Source organism: Eublepharis macularius, chromosome 14, assembly GCF_028583425.1.
Source record: "Eublepharis macularius isolate TG4126 chromosome 14, MPM_Emac_v1.0, whole genome shotgun sequence".
In the NCBI taxonomy this organism is placed as follows: Eukaryota; Metazoa; Chordata; class Lepidosauria; order Squamata; family Eublepharidae; genus Eublepharis; species Eublepharis macularius.
In genome coordinates, this window is record NC_072803.1 from 50643764 (window position 1) to 50663806 (window position 20043).

Here is a 20043-nt window from a genome sequence, read left to right on the forward strand (position 1 = left end):
AAAGCGGTAATAGCTTGGATATCTTGCTATATAAAAAGCAAGCTGTATTGGCGATGACTCACTTTTTATCCTCACGTATGCACACTCTGGCCTGTGTGAGGATAAAGAGTCATCACCAATATGGCTTGCTTAGGAGGGAGCAGGGAAGCCAGTGTGCCAGCCTGTCCCTCCCATGGCTCCATAGTGGCCCTGAGGCCTGAAGGGAAGTCTGAAGGGAGGGGAGAGGCAACGAGCGCTGCGGCTGTAGCTGCTCAGAGAGAACTGCGTCCGAGGCCCGGGGGGGGGGGGGGGGAGATTTAATTTGAACTGTAATTTGTATTTTGTAAGATCAACCATTCCATCATTACTTTATTAAGGTTTAATTTTTAATTATGGCAGTATGAAGGGAAAGCATTGAAGTGTAGTGTTTAGTGTTTGTATGTTGCCTTCCCCTTTTTTCCACCCCCTCCTTCCCTTTCTCTTTTTTTCCCTCCCCTTGTACTATTGTAGTTTTTTGTAGTTTACTGTTTTAGATGTTAAAAATAAAAATTAAAAAAAAACACAAAACATAGTGGTCCTGAGAAGGCCTGGTGTAGCCCGGCGCTACTGCCCAGCATGCCGGTGGGGAGGGCTGAGCTCCTGTGCCAGCTTACTCTGTCGCTGCAGCAGCCTCCTTGGGGCCTCCAGAGGGTTGTGCACCAATGGATGCCGAGGGACCGGGGAGGTCTGCCATGCCAGCCTGGCCCTCAGCACACCCTGAGCAGGCCAGAGTGACACGATGGGCTGTGGAGTGCTCCTGCACTCCGCACAGGCCTAATTTCTGCCTGTTTGAGGCTGAATTGGGCTGTTGTGGAGCGCAGGAATGCTGCCAGGGTTGTGCAATGGGCTCTGAAGTGCTCCTGTGCTCTGTACTGGCCTGATTTCTGCCCTTTGGAGGCCAAAATCAGCCTTCTGTGGAGTGCAAGAACACTGCTGGGGTGGTGCATGCCCTCACAAGGCCCCTCTAGAGCCCGTAGTATTGTTAAACACAACAGGGTTTGTTGCAAATTTCATTATCTTATGTTAGTACTTATGAGTGGTGATACACAGACGTGTACATTTTCAGTTCTTTATGGGTTCTTTTAAGATTTGAGGAGTCCTGCTTTGTCCTTTCCAAAGCTCTTTTTCTAAAAGTGAACTTTTAGGTGATGTTCTTTGAGCTAGTATTATGTCAATTGTATGCTTGTTTGTTTAAACCTGTATATTTTTAGCTGCACAATTCACAAAAAGACATTTAGTTTTTTTAAAAAAACATGATATAAAATGAGTTCCTCTATGGGTAGTATGAAAAAAGGTCCTATTTCCCAGGTTCGTGGATGAGCTGACATCCTGTTCTGTTTTGCTTTCTCTCCCTATTGGAAAGTAGACAAAGGAATGTTAATCTCGCCCTTGAAAATCAATGAGTATGCTAGGAGCCAGTGGATATTATATTTTCATGCCATTGTTTTTCTTTTTAAAGAAATCAATCCAGTTCAAGGCACCAACTGTTTGCAATTGATCAGCTTTCAACTGGATTAACTTCATTTTAAACAGTAGTTATTTTGTTCATACAGACAAACAAATATCTTCCCCTTCCCTTCAGCTAGAAGAGGTCATCTCCTCTAAGATGGTACAGATACTTAACAGAATCATTGGAATGGGGGCTTACTCTGAACAATTAACAATTATGAGCCCATAAATTTAAACAAAGACCTGGTCTGCCAGAATTTGCAACAATACTATTCTAGATCATGAGGGCTTTTTTCTGGGAAAAGAGGTGGTGGAACTCAGTGGGTTGCAAGCACAGGGGGCAACTCTTGGTGGGAGGTAGTGCCCCTGGTACCACATGCATGTGCGCAAAGTGCATGCATGCTCCTAGGAACAGGGGGAGTTTTTTTAAGTTTAAATCACCCTCGGCGAAAATGGTCACATGGCTGGTGGCCCTGCCTCCTCCTGATCTCCAGACAGAGAGGAGTTTAGATTGCCCTCCGTGCCCATGTGACCATTTTCAAGAGGTACCAGAACTCCATTCCACTGCATTCCAGCTGAAAAAAGCCCTGTCGATCACAAAGGGGACACTTGGTTATGAACCCCAGAGGGAACACACCCAGAGAGGGACAAAAATAATGCCCTGCATCATAAAAGAAAGCAGCATAGAAAGAAAGCAGCATAGAAAGAAAGAAAGAAAGAAAGAAAGAAAGAAAGAAAGAAAGAAAGAAAGAAAGAAAGAAAGAAAGAAAGAAAGAAAGAAAGAAAGAAAGAAAGAAAGAAAGGATTTTTTCAAAAAGGCAACAGAAATATAGGAGGAAAAAAACAGGTCAATAGAATTACAATTGAAATATGCTTTGTCTTGAACTTTAATAAGCAATCAAACCTGTTTGGTTCTGATTTCTCTGAACAATGGTAGAAAATAAACCATTCACAGTTCAAGAAGAACAGCAGAATCTATTTTGTATCCCAGCTTATGGGGCCTTTGGTAGAGGAGGTAACTTCTTGCACAGCATTCAAAAATTTGTAGAGAAGCAAGAAATAATTTTTAGGCCAAAATTCAATGTTTCCACTTCCCAAATTACACATGCAAACACCATTCCATTTTGCTTTTCCAATTAAGATGATCTTACCTTCTTTCTGTTGGTTACGATGTCCTTCACATTGTGGACAGGATCCCTTCAAGAGAATGCAAAAAAAGATAGTTAGATTATTACTATTCCATATTTTTACTTATATACATTGATTACTGGTGGGTAGTGGCTATTGGCTTTCATCCTCCCCCTTCTCAGAGGGATCTGCATGGAACTCTCCACTGATAAAAATTATAAACAAATATGGTAGTGGAGACTGCCATCAAGACATAGCTGATTTATGATAATCCCTGGTTGGTTTTGCATGGTAAGATCAGGCATGCCTGAACTATCCAGGTTAGGGCATAAGCAAATATAAAAAGAGACTAAACAGAATATATTTTCTCTTCTCTACCTTAGGTTCAGTATATTGGAAATGGGATGGAATGGAAATGTAACCAAAAGGCCCATTCTCTGAAGTAAGCATGCAGCCAATTGTCATTTAGGAGCCAATGGGGTTAATTTCCTTTTGCGTCTGTTTTGTCGTTACTGTGGTTGCATGATATTTTGTTTGTGGATTTCCCAGAAGCATCTGGCTGTCAACTGTATGGAATGGGATGCTGGTCTAGTGGGAGTCTAACTCTGCAAAGTTCTTCTTATGTTCTTATAGAGGATATTTATGCATTGGTACAGTAGGACTGAAGATGGAAGTAAGTGAAGCTTTCTCCTGCTCTTCTTCCCAGGTACACCTGCATGCAGCCTGGGCAATGTTCAATTAGAATGTTGTATTACACAATCAATAAACAGGCTTTCTGTGCAAGGCCCGGACTTCAGACTACGTAATCGTTTCTCATCTCTCAAAAATGCAAATATAACACAGAGGAAAATGAAGCACCCTGTAAAGTCCCTTCTTGGGCCCTCTTGCCATTTTCTCCATTCCTGACAAAGCCAGTCACATAGTAATTTGGGATTGTTATAATCGTCGGTCTTCCCTTTGAGCCAATTTGGCAAAATATCACTGAAACCTCGTCAATAATGAATCATGGTTCTATGCAGAAATCATGCAATCTGCTCATTCCTTGAGGGCTGATGTCACAGAAGTTTGAAATCAATTGTCTGGACAACCTAATTGGAAGAGGTGGGGTGGGGACCAGTGTCAATTACTATTTGTCTGTATGTGCATTTTCAATAGTGATATCCATTTACTCAGACAGCGTTCAAAAACACTAGACAAATTCACATACACACACACAGAAAGAGAGAGAGAGAACAGGCTGCTTCTTCTTTACTGTCTCAGGTCTGTCTAAAAACTGTCACTTTAGATCATTTGCTTTTTTTTAGACTGGATTAAGGCATGCTGAGGCTCTAAGCTATGCAAGAGGCCCCATAGCATCACCAAAAATGGCAATTTAGTAATTTTTAGTAATTTTTTAAAAAACTTAGAAGCTCCTTATAATCTGAGGGCGATATCAATTCAGGTGCAACTCATCATTTAAGAGTGATGGTCTAGCATTCTCCCAAAACTCTAATGCTTAACTGTAGAGTTTGGGGTAAATGCTAGACTGTCACCCCTTCATAGAGACATCACTTCTGAGTCACACCAGAAATGGTCATTGCTTCACTAATAACAGTAATTCCTTCTACCCAGCTGTATGGAAGTTAGACCTAATGTGCAGGGTTCCAACAAAGATAGTTTAGTGTGGTGCAACATACTAAGTATTTGCAAGTCCAGGCCTAGCTAGAAAAGGCTTTCTGTGTTAATTAACATGAGCAAGCAATCTCTGACTCTTTAGCAAATGGCCTTGAAGACCAGTCTCAGAGAGTTCCAGCAGCTGGCTTCCTTGTCTGGTGTGATAGCCAACTAGTTGCTGTGCCTGGTGACTTGCTCAGAGGGTTAGAAAAGAAGACTTTTGAATATACATTGGAGAAAGGAGGGATAGAGGAGACTGAAGAACACCTCTGGGCCTCCATTTGGCAAGTCTCTATGCTGTACTACATGAAAAGGTCTACATGCTACCGAATGTGTATGCCGAAAAATGATTGGGTCCATTACAGATGCTTAAGCAAGCTAGCTCTTAAAGTTTTAGACAGTCAGAATTTATTTTAGCAACAGCTGGGTTATTCGTTTTTTTGTACCTGTTGCTTGATTTCTTGTTTGAGTGCTTAATCCTCTTGCAAATACTCCCTAAAATCAACCATCTGGATTTGTTGACCGAGCAGTGAGTATACCCCAAAGATAAACTCGGGGTGGTTAGAGAGCCAGTGCCTCAGTGAAGCCAGAGCTCTCAGCCTAAAATTCAAGGGGTCAAGCTCCCTTCCTGCCTGAGTGTCAGAGTGGCCTGAAGTGGGAGGCTGGGGGGCTTGCATCCATAGACCAGTCCACCATGTGGCAGTGGGGGAAGAGGGCTGTTGGTGGGAGGTTTCAACATGCGTTGAGATTAGGGGTGTGCAATTCAGGTTTATGATTCAGGATAAATACCCGAATCTGACCCAATTTGTAAAGATTCAGGATTTCCAAATCTGGCCCAGCATGCTGGCCCCAATTCAGAAATGCTGAATCAGAGCTTCCTGAAGCAATTTGGGTTGGTTTGGGAAGCATCGGAAATTCCAAAGCGGGAAAACTGAATCTTCCTCTCCCTGCACACCCCTAGTTGAGATACAAATTTGCACCCCATCCCTAAAGCCTCTTGCTTTAAGTTTGCAGCATCTGCATTTTGTAAACAGAGACTAACAGCATTCACCTAAGCTTTGCAGATATTTTTGCCCAAACATTGAGTGCAAGGAAGTCCCTGCTTTGAATACCATCTCATCCATAAACCCAATAACCGACTTTAGGCAATTAACTCTCTCACAGCTTTAACACGCTCCTCCTGCTCCACAACCTGGGGAAAATAACACTTCTTTACCTTATAATAGCTTTAAATACTGCCTAATGTATTAGACACACTACATGCCAGGTATTATGGTGGAGGAGAAGCCTCTCACACCATTGGTTGATCTTGCGTGGTGGCATAGAGTGGTCAGATGTTTGGTCCAACTTCAAGGGAAGAGGATATTGTGAGATTAGCTGGGATTAGCATCTCATGTTGGGCTGGCTGAGCCCAGAGCAGTAGTCTGGGAAGCTACAAGGTGGAACACAGAGTCAAGGAGAGTGAAAGAAGATGCTGTTCCTTCAAGGGAGAGTTGCTGGATGGTATGCCTTGAGAAATAAGGTATAAGAAATGGAGGTGAGAAGGGACTAACCAGAAAGAGGATTCTGAAGAAATTCCTCAGCACTTATGGACAAAAGGGTCTGTTTATTTTTGATAAATACTGGGAATGGTAGGGAGCTGGTTTGTTAAGCCTAGACACAGTCTAGACACTGATGGGGAATTTTTGCTCATTGTTCTTGTCTTGTTGCTGCAGCAGTGAGACTTGGCCAAAAATCATGAAAGGAGTCAAAATTCCACATCTAATTTGCTCTAACTGGCCAAGTTTTTTTGTTCTGGGCTTATAGTTATTAACTGTTCAAGGCACAACAGCCCAGTCTTTCTCTTACCTCCTTGTGCTCTGTTGGGAAGTGGTTTAATTCAGCAAAGCAATTCTTATTTTATAATCCTGAGGAGTTAGCTATGTTAGTCTCTAGTTGCAAAATATTAAAAAATCCAGTAGCAACTTTTAAAACTCACCAGCTGTATTGTAGCATAAGCTTTTGAGAATCACAGCTCTCCTCGTCAGATTTGCATCTCACGAAGAGAGCTGTGGTTCTCAAAAGTTTATGCTACAATAAAGTTAGTCTTAAATGTGCTACTGGACTCTTTATTATTTTATAATGTACATCGCTCAATAAACCCATAGCCTACACCCCTAGTAGGGCTTCTCGTTCTCCTGCTTGTCTCTTGCCTCCTCCCAACAGGGCAATGGTGGGAAAATGGGGTGGGATGGGGGTTCAGTGCTGGTTTAACCATAGAGTTTTGGGTGAATCCTGGAGCATTACTGCCACATTATAACATTACCTTCAACCAGAAGTGATGTCATACATTAGCACAATGCTGAATCCCTCCCGCTGAATTCTCCCACAGGGGTGACAGCTGGAGTTGGCAACTCTAGTCCTTTCACCTGAATGCCATGGCAATTGTGTTTCAGTCAGGTGAAGTGCTCAGCAGTTGAAGTGTCTAAACAGATATTGGGGAAAGCCCTTCTCTGCTGGAATCCCTGGACAGTCACTCCTGCTGGTCAGAGTAGAGGGAGGTCGGACTTAAAATAAGACCGCATAATATTTGGGGGGGGGGGGTGGATAGTGGTGTCTGGTGAATGGGAGGGGGGCAGAGCTCAATAGCAAAGCAATAGATCTGCATGCTGAATGTTCTAGTTCCGCCTTTGCCATCGTCATTTCAAACATCACATATAGCCGGAAACACCTTTCTCTGCCTGAGGCCCAAGAGATCTATAGATATAAATAGTGTGTGAATATAAACCAACTTCATGTGATTGACATGGTTTTTAGGGAGGGCCGGGTGGCTCAACGGGTAAAGCACAGACTGGATTGGATCCAACCAGCTTTTCTGCTGGTGAAAAAAGAAGGTAGTATGCTCTCTGCAGTGGCATAGCATGGGGCGGGGGGGAGGGAGCAGAGGGGCAGTTGCCCTGAGCGCATAATTTTTAGAAGGCGCTGCACCACAGATGCCTGTGCTGCATCTGCAGGAGGCCACCTGTGCCCCCTGGCCACCTGATGTGCTGACAGGGCATCAGGTGGCCCTTCTGCAGCAGCTGCTGGCCAAGGAGTGCACTGAGCTGGCAGCAGTGGCGCAGCTGGCTGTGCCATAGGACTGCTAGGTAAGGGGTGGGGAGGCAAGTGGACCTGAATTGGGGAGCACTCCAGGGGGGGGCAGCCGCACCTTGTGCAATGATGTCACTTCCTGGAAGTGATGTCATCATGTGGTCCAAGGAGCATGTGCACATGTAGTAACAGTGGTGCCACCTGCTCTGGGTGCTGCTAACGCACACTATGCTGTTGCCTCTTTGACCACATAAGACCACTGAGAATCATGGAACCTGCATGTAATAAGCCATGTGTGGGCTGTAGTATGGAAGGGAATTGGGTGAGACTGAGTGAAAAAGCTGGCTGGATCCAACCCACATAGAAGTTTCTAAATTCATTCCTAATCATTGCAATTTAAGAACTGGAAGTAGCAGACATTCAGAAAGATAATATCAGAGCAGCCAATGCTGATTCAACATGGAGGTATGATCTGGTGTGGTGTAAGGCAGCTTCATACATTCGATTTTGGCCAATTTGTATTCTGTTGATCTCACTAAGAGGTAGGTTATTGTTTGACCTAGTATCAAATATTCCTTCTGTGTAGAATATTCAAGCCCTGAACTTAGATCTTTGCTTTCTTTAACTTGTCACACAATCAAGAAAATATCAGCTCTGCTGTGGCATGCCATGAAATTGAATTGCAAGATGCGTCTTCTGTTCCTGCTTCTAAAGAATCAATTTTTGGGAATGAAAAAAATCATCAAGACATTTATATTAGAATGAAATAATCACACCCCCAAATTTCATCTATAGAGGAGCAGGAGGGAGGGCTTGGAGCTGATGGATTTTTAGTGTGATTTTCAAGGAAATGACAGGCATTAAATGCATCTCATTTCCCTCCCTAGATACCACTTAATGGAGCTCTATAGGAGATAATGTGCACAGCTGATTTCAACATGATTGCGGTGGACACTCAATAAAATACATTTGTTTCCCAGATTCCTTACTTTCCTGGCTTACTAAGGCAAGGAGGGGAAAGCTATTAATGCAGGTATTTGAAATGGGATGGGTTGCCCTCTACAGTCCTACTGAGATGAAGTGGTACAACAGCTCTGGAAATGGAGAATAGTTCATTATAAGCGAGAAGTGTCACATTTACAAAGAGCTGAAGGAGTCAAAGATGAATGGGCTCAATCATCACTTGACACCTTCCCTCCATTAGAGAAAATGGATGTTCATTTGGAATGCAAGTGATCACAATCTGATATGAACATGTCCTGGTTGCTAGCCACAAAAGGGTAATTAAACTGAATTACCTTCAACTTCAGGTAACCAACCAAATAGCTACACCCTAATGACATTTTTTAGCAGCACTGCTATGTCCATGACTACATATTGCAATTACTTTCCATTTTCCCAAACCATCTTTCCCCAGGACACCAAAGAGTAGGGAAAAGGAGGCAAGGGGAGAACTTGACTTAAATATGTATCTGACAGGGCCCTTGACCAACCAAATACTTAGTCCATGTTTTCGCTGAATAGGAGAGTCCATTGGCATTCTTGTGCACAGCACGTATTTTCTCCTATCGTTACTTTGACTTGGAAGGCTTGGGGTGACATTATTGCTGCATCATATTTGCCTTAGCTACTCTGCACACGAGCTATGTCAGCAGCATAAAACTTGAATTGGGGAGGAGACAGAAGACCCAGGATTTCCCAGCCTCAGTAATTAACAACCCATTCGATCAGAAAATGGCAGAGATAGAGACTGAAAATTCCCACCCTCCCAAACAGGGTTGCAACAGAGATCAGCAATGAAGAATCAGAACATCTCTATAAATGATAGAAAGTTACAATCTCTAAGATTTCTTAAGTAGTAATTAAATCAAGCAGTTGAGGGAGGACTCGACATACCTTTTTACAAAAGTGGCAAGAGAAGGAAACCCTGCCCTTCTCATGTTAATTCATTGCGCTAACCACTTAGCTGGCTGAAGAATTTCACCCCTCCCACTCTAGTCTGCTGCTGAGAATTGTACTTGCCTCTGCGAATGGGAGCCTTTTTACAAACTGTAAAGAAAATGGAAAGGAGAATCCCTTGAGTGAGGTATCCTTGAGAATATAATCCTCATGGGTAGGATTTAAAAAAAAGAAAGACGCCATAATGGGAATGCCATCCATATCCATTTACTTTGAATATGTACTAATGATATTAAATAATCAAACAACATTTTAAGTTAATCAAACTGAATCCAACCAAAATACAATTTCTGGGCACATCCCTATTCAAGAACATCTTTTTGAGATGGAAAAAAAAGAATATCGAGAAGGTATCGTTCCACCTTCCAGTTGATCTTGTTGTCTATCCAAAACGGCCTGCAAAATAACAAGGATTTATGCCACTTCTTCCAATTGATTAAAATCCAGGAAAAAAAAGAGCCAACAGCTGCTTATGTTCTTCAAAGTTCAGTTTAGGGGTTTGATGCTCTCCTTCGTAACCTGGCACGCTGTGCATTACGCGCTCCATGAAAACAGAGAATTTCCAAAGTTCCTCTAATAGTAGGCAGGGATTATCGGCAAATATGGGAGAAACAGGGGCTTCTGGCCATCTCTCTCTTCCTACTTCAGCAACTAAGGTTGGAAATACATGTTATGAAGTACCCAGGAACACTGAAGTAAACCTCATTTCATGTGTTCCCCTCTCACTTCTTATGCACTTGCTTGCACAGTCACACTTCCATTTGCTCAGCATGGGTACACTCACGCATTTAATACCAGTTCCTCCTTGATTGCTAAAAGAGCCAGTTTGGAGCAGTGGATAAGAGCATGGGACTCTAATCTGGAGAACCGGGTTTGATTCCCCACTCCTCCACTTGAAGCCAGCTGGGTGACCTTGGGTCAGTCACAGCCTCTAGGAGCTCTCTCAGCCCCATGGGGTGATTATTGTTGTGGGGATAAAAGTATGCGATATTGTTGTGAGGTTTACAAAGTATATTGTTTACATACTTTATAAACCGCTCTGAGTGGGTGTTAAGTTGTCCTGAAGGGAGGTATATAAATCAAATGTTATTATCATTATCATTATCATTAGTAGTAGCAGTGTCCCATTTATTATGAGGTACCAGTGTTTTATATATTTTCCTTCTGATCACTATGTGGTTTGATACTGATGCAAACTGTTGCATTACGTTTCTGTAAAGAAATAGCTCTGGCTCTTTCTTTGCTACCCCTGTAGGTAATCTTTGACAAGGAAATTCTCTGTTTTGATCTGCCAAAATCCCAGTTCCCCCCACCTCCCACATCCGTTCATTGAAATGCAGATACTGACACTTTCTCACACCTTAAATAATTGCAAATTGGCAAGTCAAAGGAGCCTCAGTACTTGTTTTTGCAGCAAAAACAGAGCTAAATTGGTGCTCTCTCTGCCCTCCGGACTCACTTGCAGATGCAATCACACAACGGGAGCTTCAGTGTAAGTGGCATACATGTGCGCTGAGCAAGACACAGTCTGCATGTGAATTGAGGACCACACATAAAACCTTGCACTTGAGCATCCCCGAGTACTTAGTAATGTGTATTTCCTCTCCTTCTCCCAGCCCTCTCAACTCCTAGGGACAAGTAAGCGGCTACGGGAGACAGAAGATAAACAATTAGTAATTGTTTAAGCAAATTTCTTCCATTTCCATTTATCTGATTCATTCTGAACTGCATTTACATTTTCCTTAATACCAGTATACGGGGAAGAATTCCTAAAATTAATTATAGAGCTGTCACCATAATTAGTACTTCCCTGGGACTCAGTACGAGCTTCAGCACATTGCAATGCTGACAAGCTCAGCCGACAAGCACTGCAGTAACTTGGATATATCATCTGAGCCAAAAAAAGGCCCCCGCCAGTCTCTTTCCCCTCTCCCGTTCAACTTACTTTTCTGTCTGCTGAATCATGCGGATTTGAAGATGGTGAGGCAAGCTGACTGTCCAGCTGACAAAGGGAAGGTCTCCTCTTTCTGAATCTGGGACGTTCTCCATATAAAATTTCTGCTCTGCTGGGAAGTTATTTTACAAAATGGCCATGTTTTTACAGAAAGGGTTCGGGTGACACTGATTTGGAACCAGGTTCCACCCTGGAAACTATTTTTAATGACAGGGCTGAGATCAGGAAAATAACCGTCCCCCAGAGATAGGCCGGGCGTCTTTTCCTCTTCACTGATTCATCATAGCCAATACCCACAGCTGGGAAAGGTTTTCCATGACAGATTGCAATTTCCAGCTCAGTTTGAACCACTCTCCCTTTCTGATCAGAAATGAAACCTAACATTCCAATTAAATCATAGGCAAGACTCTCAGTGGTAAGTGTCCAGTATTGTCCCTGAGGCCCAGTCCCTGGGCTGCTCAGTCAACTTAAGAAGTTGCCTTATACCAGGAGTTCTTAACCTGGAGGCCATGGACCCAAGAGATTTCGAGGGGTCCATGAACTTGGATGGCCTATGAGAGCCTGATCTTGTCAGATCTCAGAAGCTAAGCAGGGTTGGCCTTGGTTAATAATTGGATGGGAGACTTCCAAGGAAGACCTGGGTTGCAGAGGCAGGCAATGGCAATGGCAAACCATCTCTGTAAGTCTCTTACCATGAAAACTCAGCTAGGGGTTGCCAAAAGTCAGCTATGACTTGAAGGCATTCTCCACCACTAATTTCAGTATAATTGGTTCCCTTTGTAATCCTATGTATTTTATTTTATGCATTTAAAAACCTTATTCTGAGAAGGGGTCCCGAGTAGAGACGGGCACAAACTGAAATGTGAACTGAAGTTCGTCACGAACCGGGCTGGTTTGTGGAAGCCTGTTTTTTTACGAACTTCCATGAACTGGTCTGCAGGCTCATTTGGTTCGTTTTCCGGTTCCTTTTCCTTTGAAACTGCCCCACCAGCTTTTTCACCTGATAGGAAGGGGGAGGGGGTTCCCTCTTCCCTCTCCCATTGGGTGAAAAAGCTGTCATGGCAGTTTCAAAGGCTTGCAAGTGACAAGAAATGTGTCGATCTCAAACTTCTTGTCCCTCTGGCTTTTTTACCAGATGGGAGGGGGGAGAGAGTTCCCTCCTCTCCCTCCCTTAGGGGGAAAAACAGTGGGGTAGGGAGTTTGAAAATGGCAGGAGAAGGGGCATTTTCATTTTCAAACACCCGGCACCGGCTTCAACTGATGCATTGGGTGAAGCCCGTGAGGGGCGTTTGAAAGCTCCCCTTCTCCTGCCACTTGCTTGTGTCAGGAGAAGGGGAGCTGACAGTTTCAAATGTCCTGCCACCAGTTTCACCCAATGCATCAGGTGAAGCTGGCAGTGGGTCATGTGAAAACTCCCCTTCTGCTGCTGCTCACTTGCAGCAGGAGAAGGGGACCTTTCAGTTTCAAACACTCTGTTGCCGGCTTCACCCAGTGGCAGGGCATTTGAAAACACCCCTTCTCCTGCTGCTCACTTGCTGCAAGTGGTAAGAAAAATGTCCCACCACCTGGAGGTTGGCAATGGGAAGACGAAACATGAACCACAACCAGTTTGTGAACTGGGGCAAGTTCGTGGTTCGTGAAAAGCAACAAACCACAAATCTCGGTTCGTTGCATTTTCCTGATTTGTGGCCTATCTCTAGACCTTAGGCTTCACCAGACTTCCAAAGGGGTCCATAGCTCAAAAAAGGTTAAGAACCCCTGACTTATACAAATTCAGAAAACTGGATCCCCCCCCTAAGTATTGTCTTTCGGTTGCAGTTATTCATTTCAGGCAGAGAAAGGCCATTCTCAACACTTGCTGCTTGGAACTTTTTAAACTGGAAATGTGCAGGATTGAACCTAGAGCTTTTGCCCACAAAGCAATTGCTGTTTTGCAGAGCCATCAGTGGACAAGACAGCACCGCTAGGCATATTTATGGAGACAAGACAGAATATCAATGTAACAGGCAGTATAATTTATACCAATATATATGACCTCTAATGGCTGCAACCCTTAAGTGACGCTGTTAGGCTTCTCTTGCCCTCTTCTCTGCCCCCTGGGTGGATTATGACTAGACATGGGCACGAACAGCATTACGAACAGAAAAAAACCACAAACAGCCCAATCTGCTGTTCGCGAGCAAGCTGTTCATGAGGCCCCATCCTAAATGAACAGGTGGTCATTAAAAGCCTTGTTTGTTGCCTTCGGTAGCCTTGGGCAAGCTAGACAGTCTGGTGCCTGCTGCAATCAATTCCCTTGGCAACCGGAGGCAGGGAGGGACTGAACTCTGTCTGAACTCCTTCTGGCTTTCCTTCTGGCTTTAACCCTTCAAAGCACTTCCAGCAGAGAGTCCCGTTTTTGCCACTGTGAAGAGAAAATGACAGCCAACGGGAAGTCCTGTGGATCATGCCTTTCCCGGGGTGCAATCTCTCTGAAACTTGGGGGGTCTTCAGAGGACAGTGAGAACTATGTCCCCTGCAAATTTGGTGGGTATTGTACATTGGGAAGGTCAGTTTGTGGGATGTTTAAAGGGCCCTGCCCCTTGCACGTGGTAGGAAAGGGCCCTTTAAACTATCTGCTGGCAGGCAGCAGGGGGGAATCCCCCCCTGCCACCTGCTTGCTGATAGTTTAAAGGGATCTTTAAAGGGCCAGGTAAGTGGGTTTGAGGGGAGGGGGAGCTAAGTGGGGGTGGGGTGGGGGGTTCTGGCCCCCATGAACAATGAACAACGAACATGTCCAGGAACAGTCCATGTTCATCCATGTTCATTTTTCGTTGTTCATGGATGGCACTGGACGACGAACAGGGTGTTCGGGTTTTTTTTTTTCCATTCGTGCCCATGTCTAATTACGACTTGTTGAGATGGAATTTCATATAAAGTTAGAATTTGGCACCAGTTCAGAAATGTTTGATTCTTAGATCACAAATTCTTTCAAAACAGGCCTTCTGAGGAATGCTTTTAAAAATGCAAGACTGCTTCTCATTGACAAATTCCTGCGCAACATTGTTAAGCAATAACATGCTAAATTCAACACTTGGATTTCAGTCTGAAGCTTCAAAATGTAACTGTAGCAGTAGCTAGTATTATTGGGGAGTTGGAGGCATTTGGCTTGAAGAAAATATAACCAGTTTTGCTTCCAAATTTTAGCTAGGAAAAAAATGCTTATCTGTCTAGACATCTGTCATCTGTTTGAGCTCGGAGACTTGGTTGATTTTATTGCTGATGGTATCACTTTGATGTATTTCTGCGTTTCTGATTTATTAGCTCTATTTCTGATTTCATGCATTTGCTTGGGGGTTTGTGATGTTGTACTGTCACGGCTTTGTATTGGCTGTTGCTCTTCTATGGTGAAAAGTAGAGCCAGTGCAGTGGTATAATGGTCTTGGGCCTGAATCCCACACAAAATCTCTGCTGACAGAAACAATTTTTGTCAGCAAAGCAGCTCTTCTCCACCTTCCCCCCCATCCTGCTGCAATCCAAAGTGCCTTCCCAATGTTGTTCCTGGAGAAGCCCCCAAAAGACCCTCCCCTCCAAGAACAGCATGAGAGCCAAACTAGACAAGATGCCTGACATGTGGAGGACACGTGTTGGTTTCCTGTAAGTTCCCATGGGTAGTGTAGTGAGAAAGAACCTCTGCTAGGGAGAAGAGAGAGAGAATCTCTCTTCTACTCAATGCATGTAGGGGAGCAAGGGGAGAATGCTGGTGGCGTCAAGAGGGAGCCAAGAGTGCTGGTGGTGGTCAGAGAGTGCTGAGTGCGCTGGCAGCAGTGAGAAGAAGTGCATTCCCCTTGCTCCCCTAAATGCGCTCGGCAGCTGGTGGAAGCTAAGTGCACCAGTGGTGGTGAGAGGGAGCTAAGCGGACTAGACGAGACGCCTAGAGAAAGAACCTCTGCCAAGGAGAAGAGGGATTGAGCCAGTCGAGAAGGCTTCCCACCTTCGATGGAGTTCCGCTGACCTTTGCTGGTTCACTTAAGAGCTTAGGGGTTTTACCAGATCCAGCATTACTGCTGGAGAAGCAAGATAATGCGGCGGGGTGGTGGTGGTGAGGGGAAGCTTCTTTCCAACTTCAAGACTGGAGGATGGCCCTCTACCTCGACTGCATCAATCTAGCCACCTAGATCCATGCCACAGTAACATCAAAATTAGGCTTCCAATGCAATCTACACGGGTCTGCCCTTGAAGTCAACGTGGAAACTCCAGTTAGTACAGAATGCCAGAACTGGGTTAATGAGAGCGAGATGGGACATGCGCATCACACCCATTCTGCAGTTACTCCACTGCAGTACGTCAGCTACAGGGTTCAGTCCGAGGTACTGACTATGAAGGTATTGACTATCATGTACAAAGCCCTGCATGGCCTTGGACCCTCATATCTGCAGCACGTTTCCTATGTTACATCATGACAGCTAAGCTCGTCTGTTCAGGGCATTTTGCAGGTGCCCCTCTGCAAACAGGCAAGATCAACAACTACCCGTACACATGCTTTCTCTGTTGTGTCCCCCACTTTGTGGAATGGCCTGCTGGAGGAGATCAGGAAGGCACCCCCCCCCCAAGTCCTATCATTCTTCAAATTATGTAAAATGTTAATAATAATATAATAATAATAACATTTGATTTATAGACCGCCCTTCAGGGCAACTTAACATCCACTTAGAGCGGTTTACAAAGTATGTTGTTATTATCCACACAACAATCACCCTGGGAGGTGGGTGGGGCTGAGAGAGCTCCGAGAAGCTGTGACTGACCCAAGGTCACCCAGCAGGCTTCAAGTGGAGGAGTGGGGAATCAAACCTGGTTATCCGGATTAGAGTTCCACTGCACTTAACCACTACACCAAACTAGCTCTCACCCTGGAAGGGATGTTGTTGCATTGGTGTGGGACGGTGCGTGCACGAGGAACACAAAGAAAATGTTGCTGTTCAGGAGTGTTTCATAAAGTTAATATGGCAATACTATAAAAGAATAGTTCAGGAAGGTGATTTAAAAATGGAAAAGGATTGTGAATTTTATCAATATGTATAGGATAGCTTATCAGTTTGCTATGTGGACTACCCTTTTGTCATATCATTGTTTTCTACTGAGCTAATTCCATTTTTCTTCATTATATCCATACTCTGTATCATGCATAATATGTTCATTCAGATTTCAGTAATCCTGGGCCTGGTATATTGCTCTCTCAATGTTTCCTCATAATTATATTAACCAACATGGTGCTTATTAGATGTCTCTTCATAAAGATGGATATCGATTTGCACTGGGTAATCCATTTTGAATCTTAGTCAGAAAGGTGGACTGAAAGAAAGAAAGAAAGAAAGAAAGAAAGAAAGAAAGAAAGAAAGAAAGAAAGAAAGAAAGAAAGAAAGAAAGAAAGAAAGAAAGAAAGAAAGAAAGAAAGAAAGAAAGAAAGAAAGAAGTGAAGCACCATCTTTAGGGACTCATGGAATGTGTAATGACTGCCTGCCCAAGTTACAGGCGCTGCTCATCATGAATTAGAGATTCTTACAAATTTTTTGTGTGAATTCCTCCCTTAGTTTTGGATTTCCAAATTATCCAGTTTTGTTTCCAAAGTGAAAATGTTGTTTTAAGACTTCTCTACTTTTTTTTTTTACTGCCCAAAGTTTGTACTGGGCAGTTTTCAAAAGCTTTCTGTTTTCAAAAGCTTTCCATTCCTTCATGTCATTCTGTAACATTAGTGATATGTTTGCATGAATTGACAAAAAACACTAAAAAATTAAGTATGATTTATCAAGGTATCTTTCTGTACTCTTTTATCAATGCATGTGAGCATCAGTGAAATATAGCACAAGAAATCTTGATGCAAGCATATGTACATGTGTATGGCTACAGTAAGATTGCTTTTTTGTAGTGTATAATAATGCATACTTAGCCATCAGTAAAACAGAAGTGAGGAAAATACACAAATGGAAAGAAAGCTGCAACAAACTTATGTGCTTAAATTCCAAAATTAATTTTAGAAATTCTCCACATTGTGTTAGAATCAAAGAGGACTGTGCTGTCCATATAGACACACAATGCATCTCCCAACAACTACTTCAGTATACAAATTGTCCATACATTCATACAAATTGTTCATGCACATCTGTCCATTGTCATGGCAGCCATTTTGCTTGTATTATGTATCTAAATAACTTCTCCTCTATTTCAGGGGTTAAGGATACTATATATAATTATTGAAATTAACAACTTTGCAACAACAATGTGAGATAGACCTTGCTGGGAATTATATCACATATTCTACCACATTCATTTGTACTTAACGTTAGATAAAATTTGCCAGATGTAGAGGAACTAACATTCCTTGGGATAGACCACCTATGTGAGCTCTTGGAGACTTTCCCAAGATCATTGTGAGAACTAAGACTGCTTTAAGATCAGAAGACTGCTTTAAATGTTACAAAAATTCCTGTGGTCCTGTAGAAATTAGTACAGAACCTGTTTCTCTCTCACTGACAGTGCAATCCTGAGGAGAGTTACTCCAGTCTAAGCCCATTGATTTCAATGGGCTTAGAGTGGAGTAACTCTTCTTAGGATTGCAATGTGAATGTCCTAACTGTTATTCATTATTGTACTTTACTCAGTGAATGTCCTAGCTGTTGATTATATTTTATATTTTATATATTTTATTTTCAGTTACATTGTGTAATCTGCCTTGGATCTCAGTGAGAAAAGTGGACTACAAACAAACAGACAGACAGACAGACAGACAGACAGACAGACAGACAGACAGACAAAGTAGGCCTTGCATGGGACAATCATACATGTATAGATAGTATGCTCTACTAGACATAGTTTTGGAAGCTCTGGAAGCTCTAACTGATCACATCTAGGAGCCAAATATGCATGTGGTCCTCACACGTGACAGTCTCTGTACAGGTTGCTTGTTAATTTGCTGCACCCAAGAACATACAAAGAGCCCCGTGGGATCAGACCAAAGATTCATCTAATCCAATATCCTGAACTGGATGAATCTTTAGTCTGATCCCACAGACATCTATTAATCTCCTCCTAACAACACTTTCCTTTACATTTCAACAATAGCTAGCTAGATGCTTCTAGGGAGCTCACAAAACCAGGACACAGGAACCAAAACCTCTCCTGTTGCCTTGAAGTAAGAGGTGTTCAGAGGTATACTGCTTTGAACACTGAGGTTTGATTTAGCCATCATAATTAATAGCCCCTGATAAACTTCTATGGATTTCTGTAATCCCATTTCAAAGCTATCCATCATGGGTCCATTAATAAATCTTCTAGCACTGGTTTCTGTACATTATATTTGTGTTATGAGCATTTTCTTTTTCTGTTCCAAATCTACTGCCTGTTACTTTCATTGTATGCCCCCCCCCCAATAACAGGTAACTTCTCACATCTGGAAATTTCTAACAGTGCAAACCTAAACAGAGTTTCTCCAGTCTAAGCCTATTGAAACCAGTGGGTTTAGACATGAGTAACTCTGCTTAGGGTTTTCTATTTTAATGTATACTGTTCTGAACATGGAGGTTCTAGTTCTCCATCATGACTAATAGTCTTGAAAGGATGTCTGCTCCATGAATTTGTCTAAGCCCTTTCCAAGGCCATCAAAACCAGTGGCCACCACGACATCTTGAAGCAGCAAATTCCATAACATTAATTCTTCGCTGTGTTTTTGTTTGTTCTGACCCTTTTGTCTGCCCATCACTCCAACTGGGTGAGCCTGAGTTCTTGCATTAGAGGAAGAAAAGGTCTCTCTTGCCACTTTCTCTACTCCATGGTATACAGAGAATAACACCATCAATCTGCAGGATGCTTTAGAAAAGAATATAATCAAAAGACATGACTCAGGGAGCATGCTTTGTCAACTTTGCCAGTTCTGTCTTTGTAGGCACTTGGCAATATTTGAAGCAGTGAGGATAGATCTGAAATGCATCTCTGTCTCAACCATCTACGCTCTGCAGTACACCAGCTTGGAACACAGCTCAGCTTTTATAAATCAGTGAAAGCAAAGCTTGATTCTCTGCATTCAACAATACTTTCTTAAGGAAACGGCAGTGATTACAAAGCCAGGTAGAAAAGGAGGATGTAACTTACCATCCTTTGAAATACCAAGACCATGATGGTTCCCAATGCCAGAAGAAGACAGACAGCAAGAGACACAGTGATGAAATAGGAGGTTTGGACTGGAGTTCTAAATTTCCTGGTGATGTTTTCATCAGTCATGTCTCTGGCTACTTCCTGAGGACCATCCACTGGCAAGAAAGGCATTTGCTGAGTCTTGGAGCTCATCTCTTTATAAAGTCCTCAGTGTTTCACCCCATATCTTCCTTTGATCCCCTTTGATCTTACATCTCCGTTCCTGATAGGATCCCCTTGCATCCTGGCTCATGTGACCTGGAAAAAATAGCTTCATCGTTTGTCATATGAATAATAATAAGATGAAGAAGGAGTTCTGGAGGCGTAAGGCAAGCAGGTTGACTACAGCTTTGAAAAAGAGAAGGTACTTGTGTTGTGTGCTCCAGGAGACTGATACCACCAAGAATGAGGCTGAAGGAGCCCATCAATGATGGCCAGTGTTGTATGGCAACCGGTGGCCAAAAATCAGCTCCTTTCTCTCTGCTCAGCTAGTCTCTGGGAACAAAACTCACAGCACAAACCACCCCTTGCTGGTGACTTCCTGTTTCATGAATTCACATCTAATTTCCTTTATTTATGAGCAGAGGCAGTGATGCAACGACACCGAAGGAGTTCCCCTTTCTTCTCTGGAACTCTGGATTCCCAGC

General features: G+C 43.1%; 1 protein-coding gene across 1 annotated transcript in view; it reads right to left on the bottom strand.

The window, feature by feature from the left end:
- TNFSF8 (TNF superfamily member 8) overlaps positions 1-19665 on the bottom strand; it is a 43161-nt gene extending 23496 nt beyond the window's left edge. Inside the window, exons 1-2 of the mRNA XM_054998091.1 lie at positions 19355-19665; positions 2619-2664 (exon numbers count right to left, since the gene is read on the bottom strand). Coding sequence (XP_054854066.1) covers positions 2619-2664; positions 19355-19549 — 241 coding nt within the window. The 5' untranslated portion in view covers positions 19550-19665. The remainder of the gene's footprint in view (positions 1-2618; positions 2665-19354) is intronic.
- Positions 19666-20043: the final 378 nt, after the last annotated feature.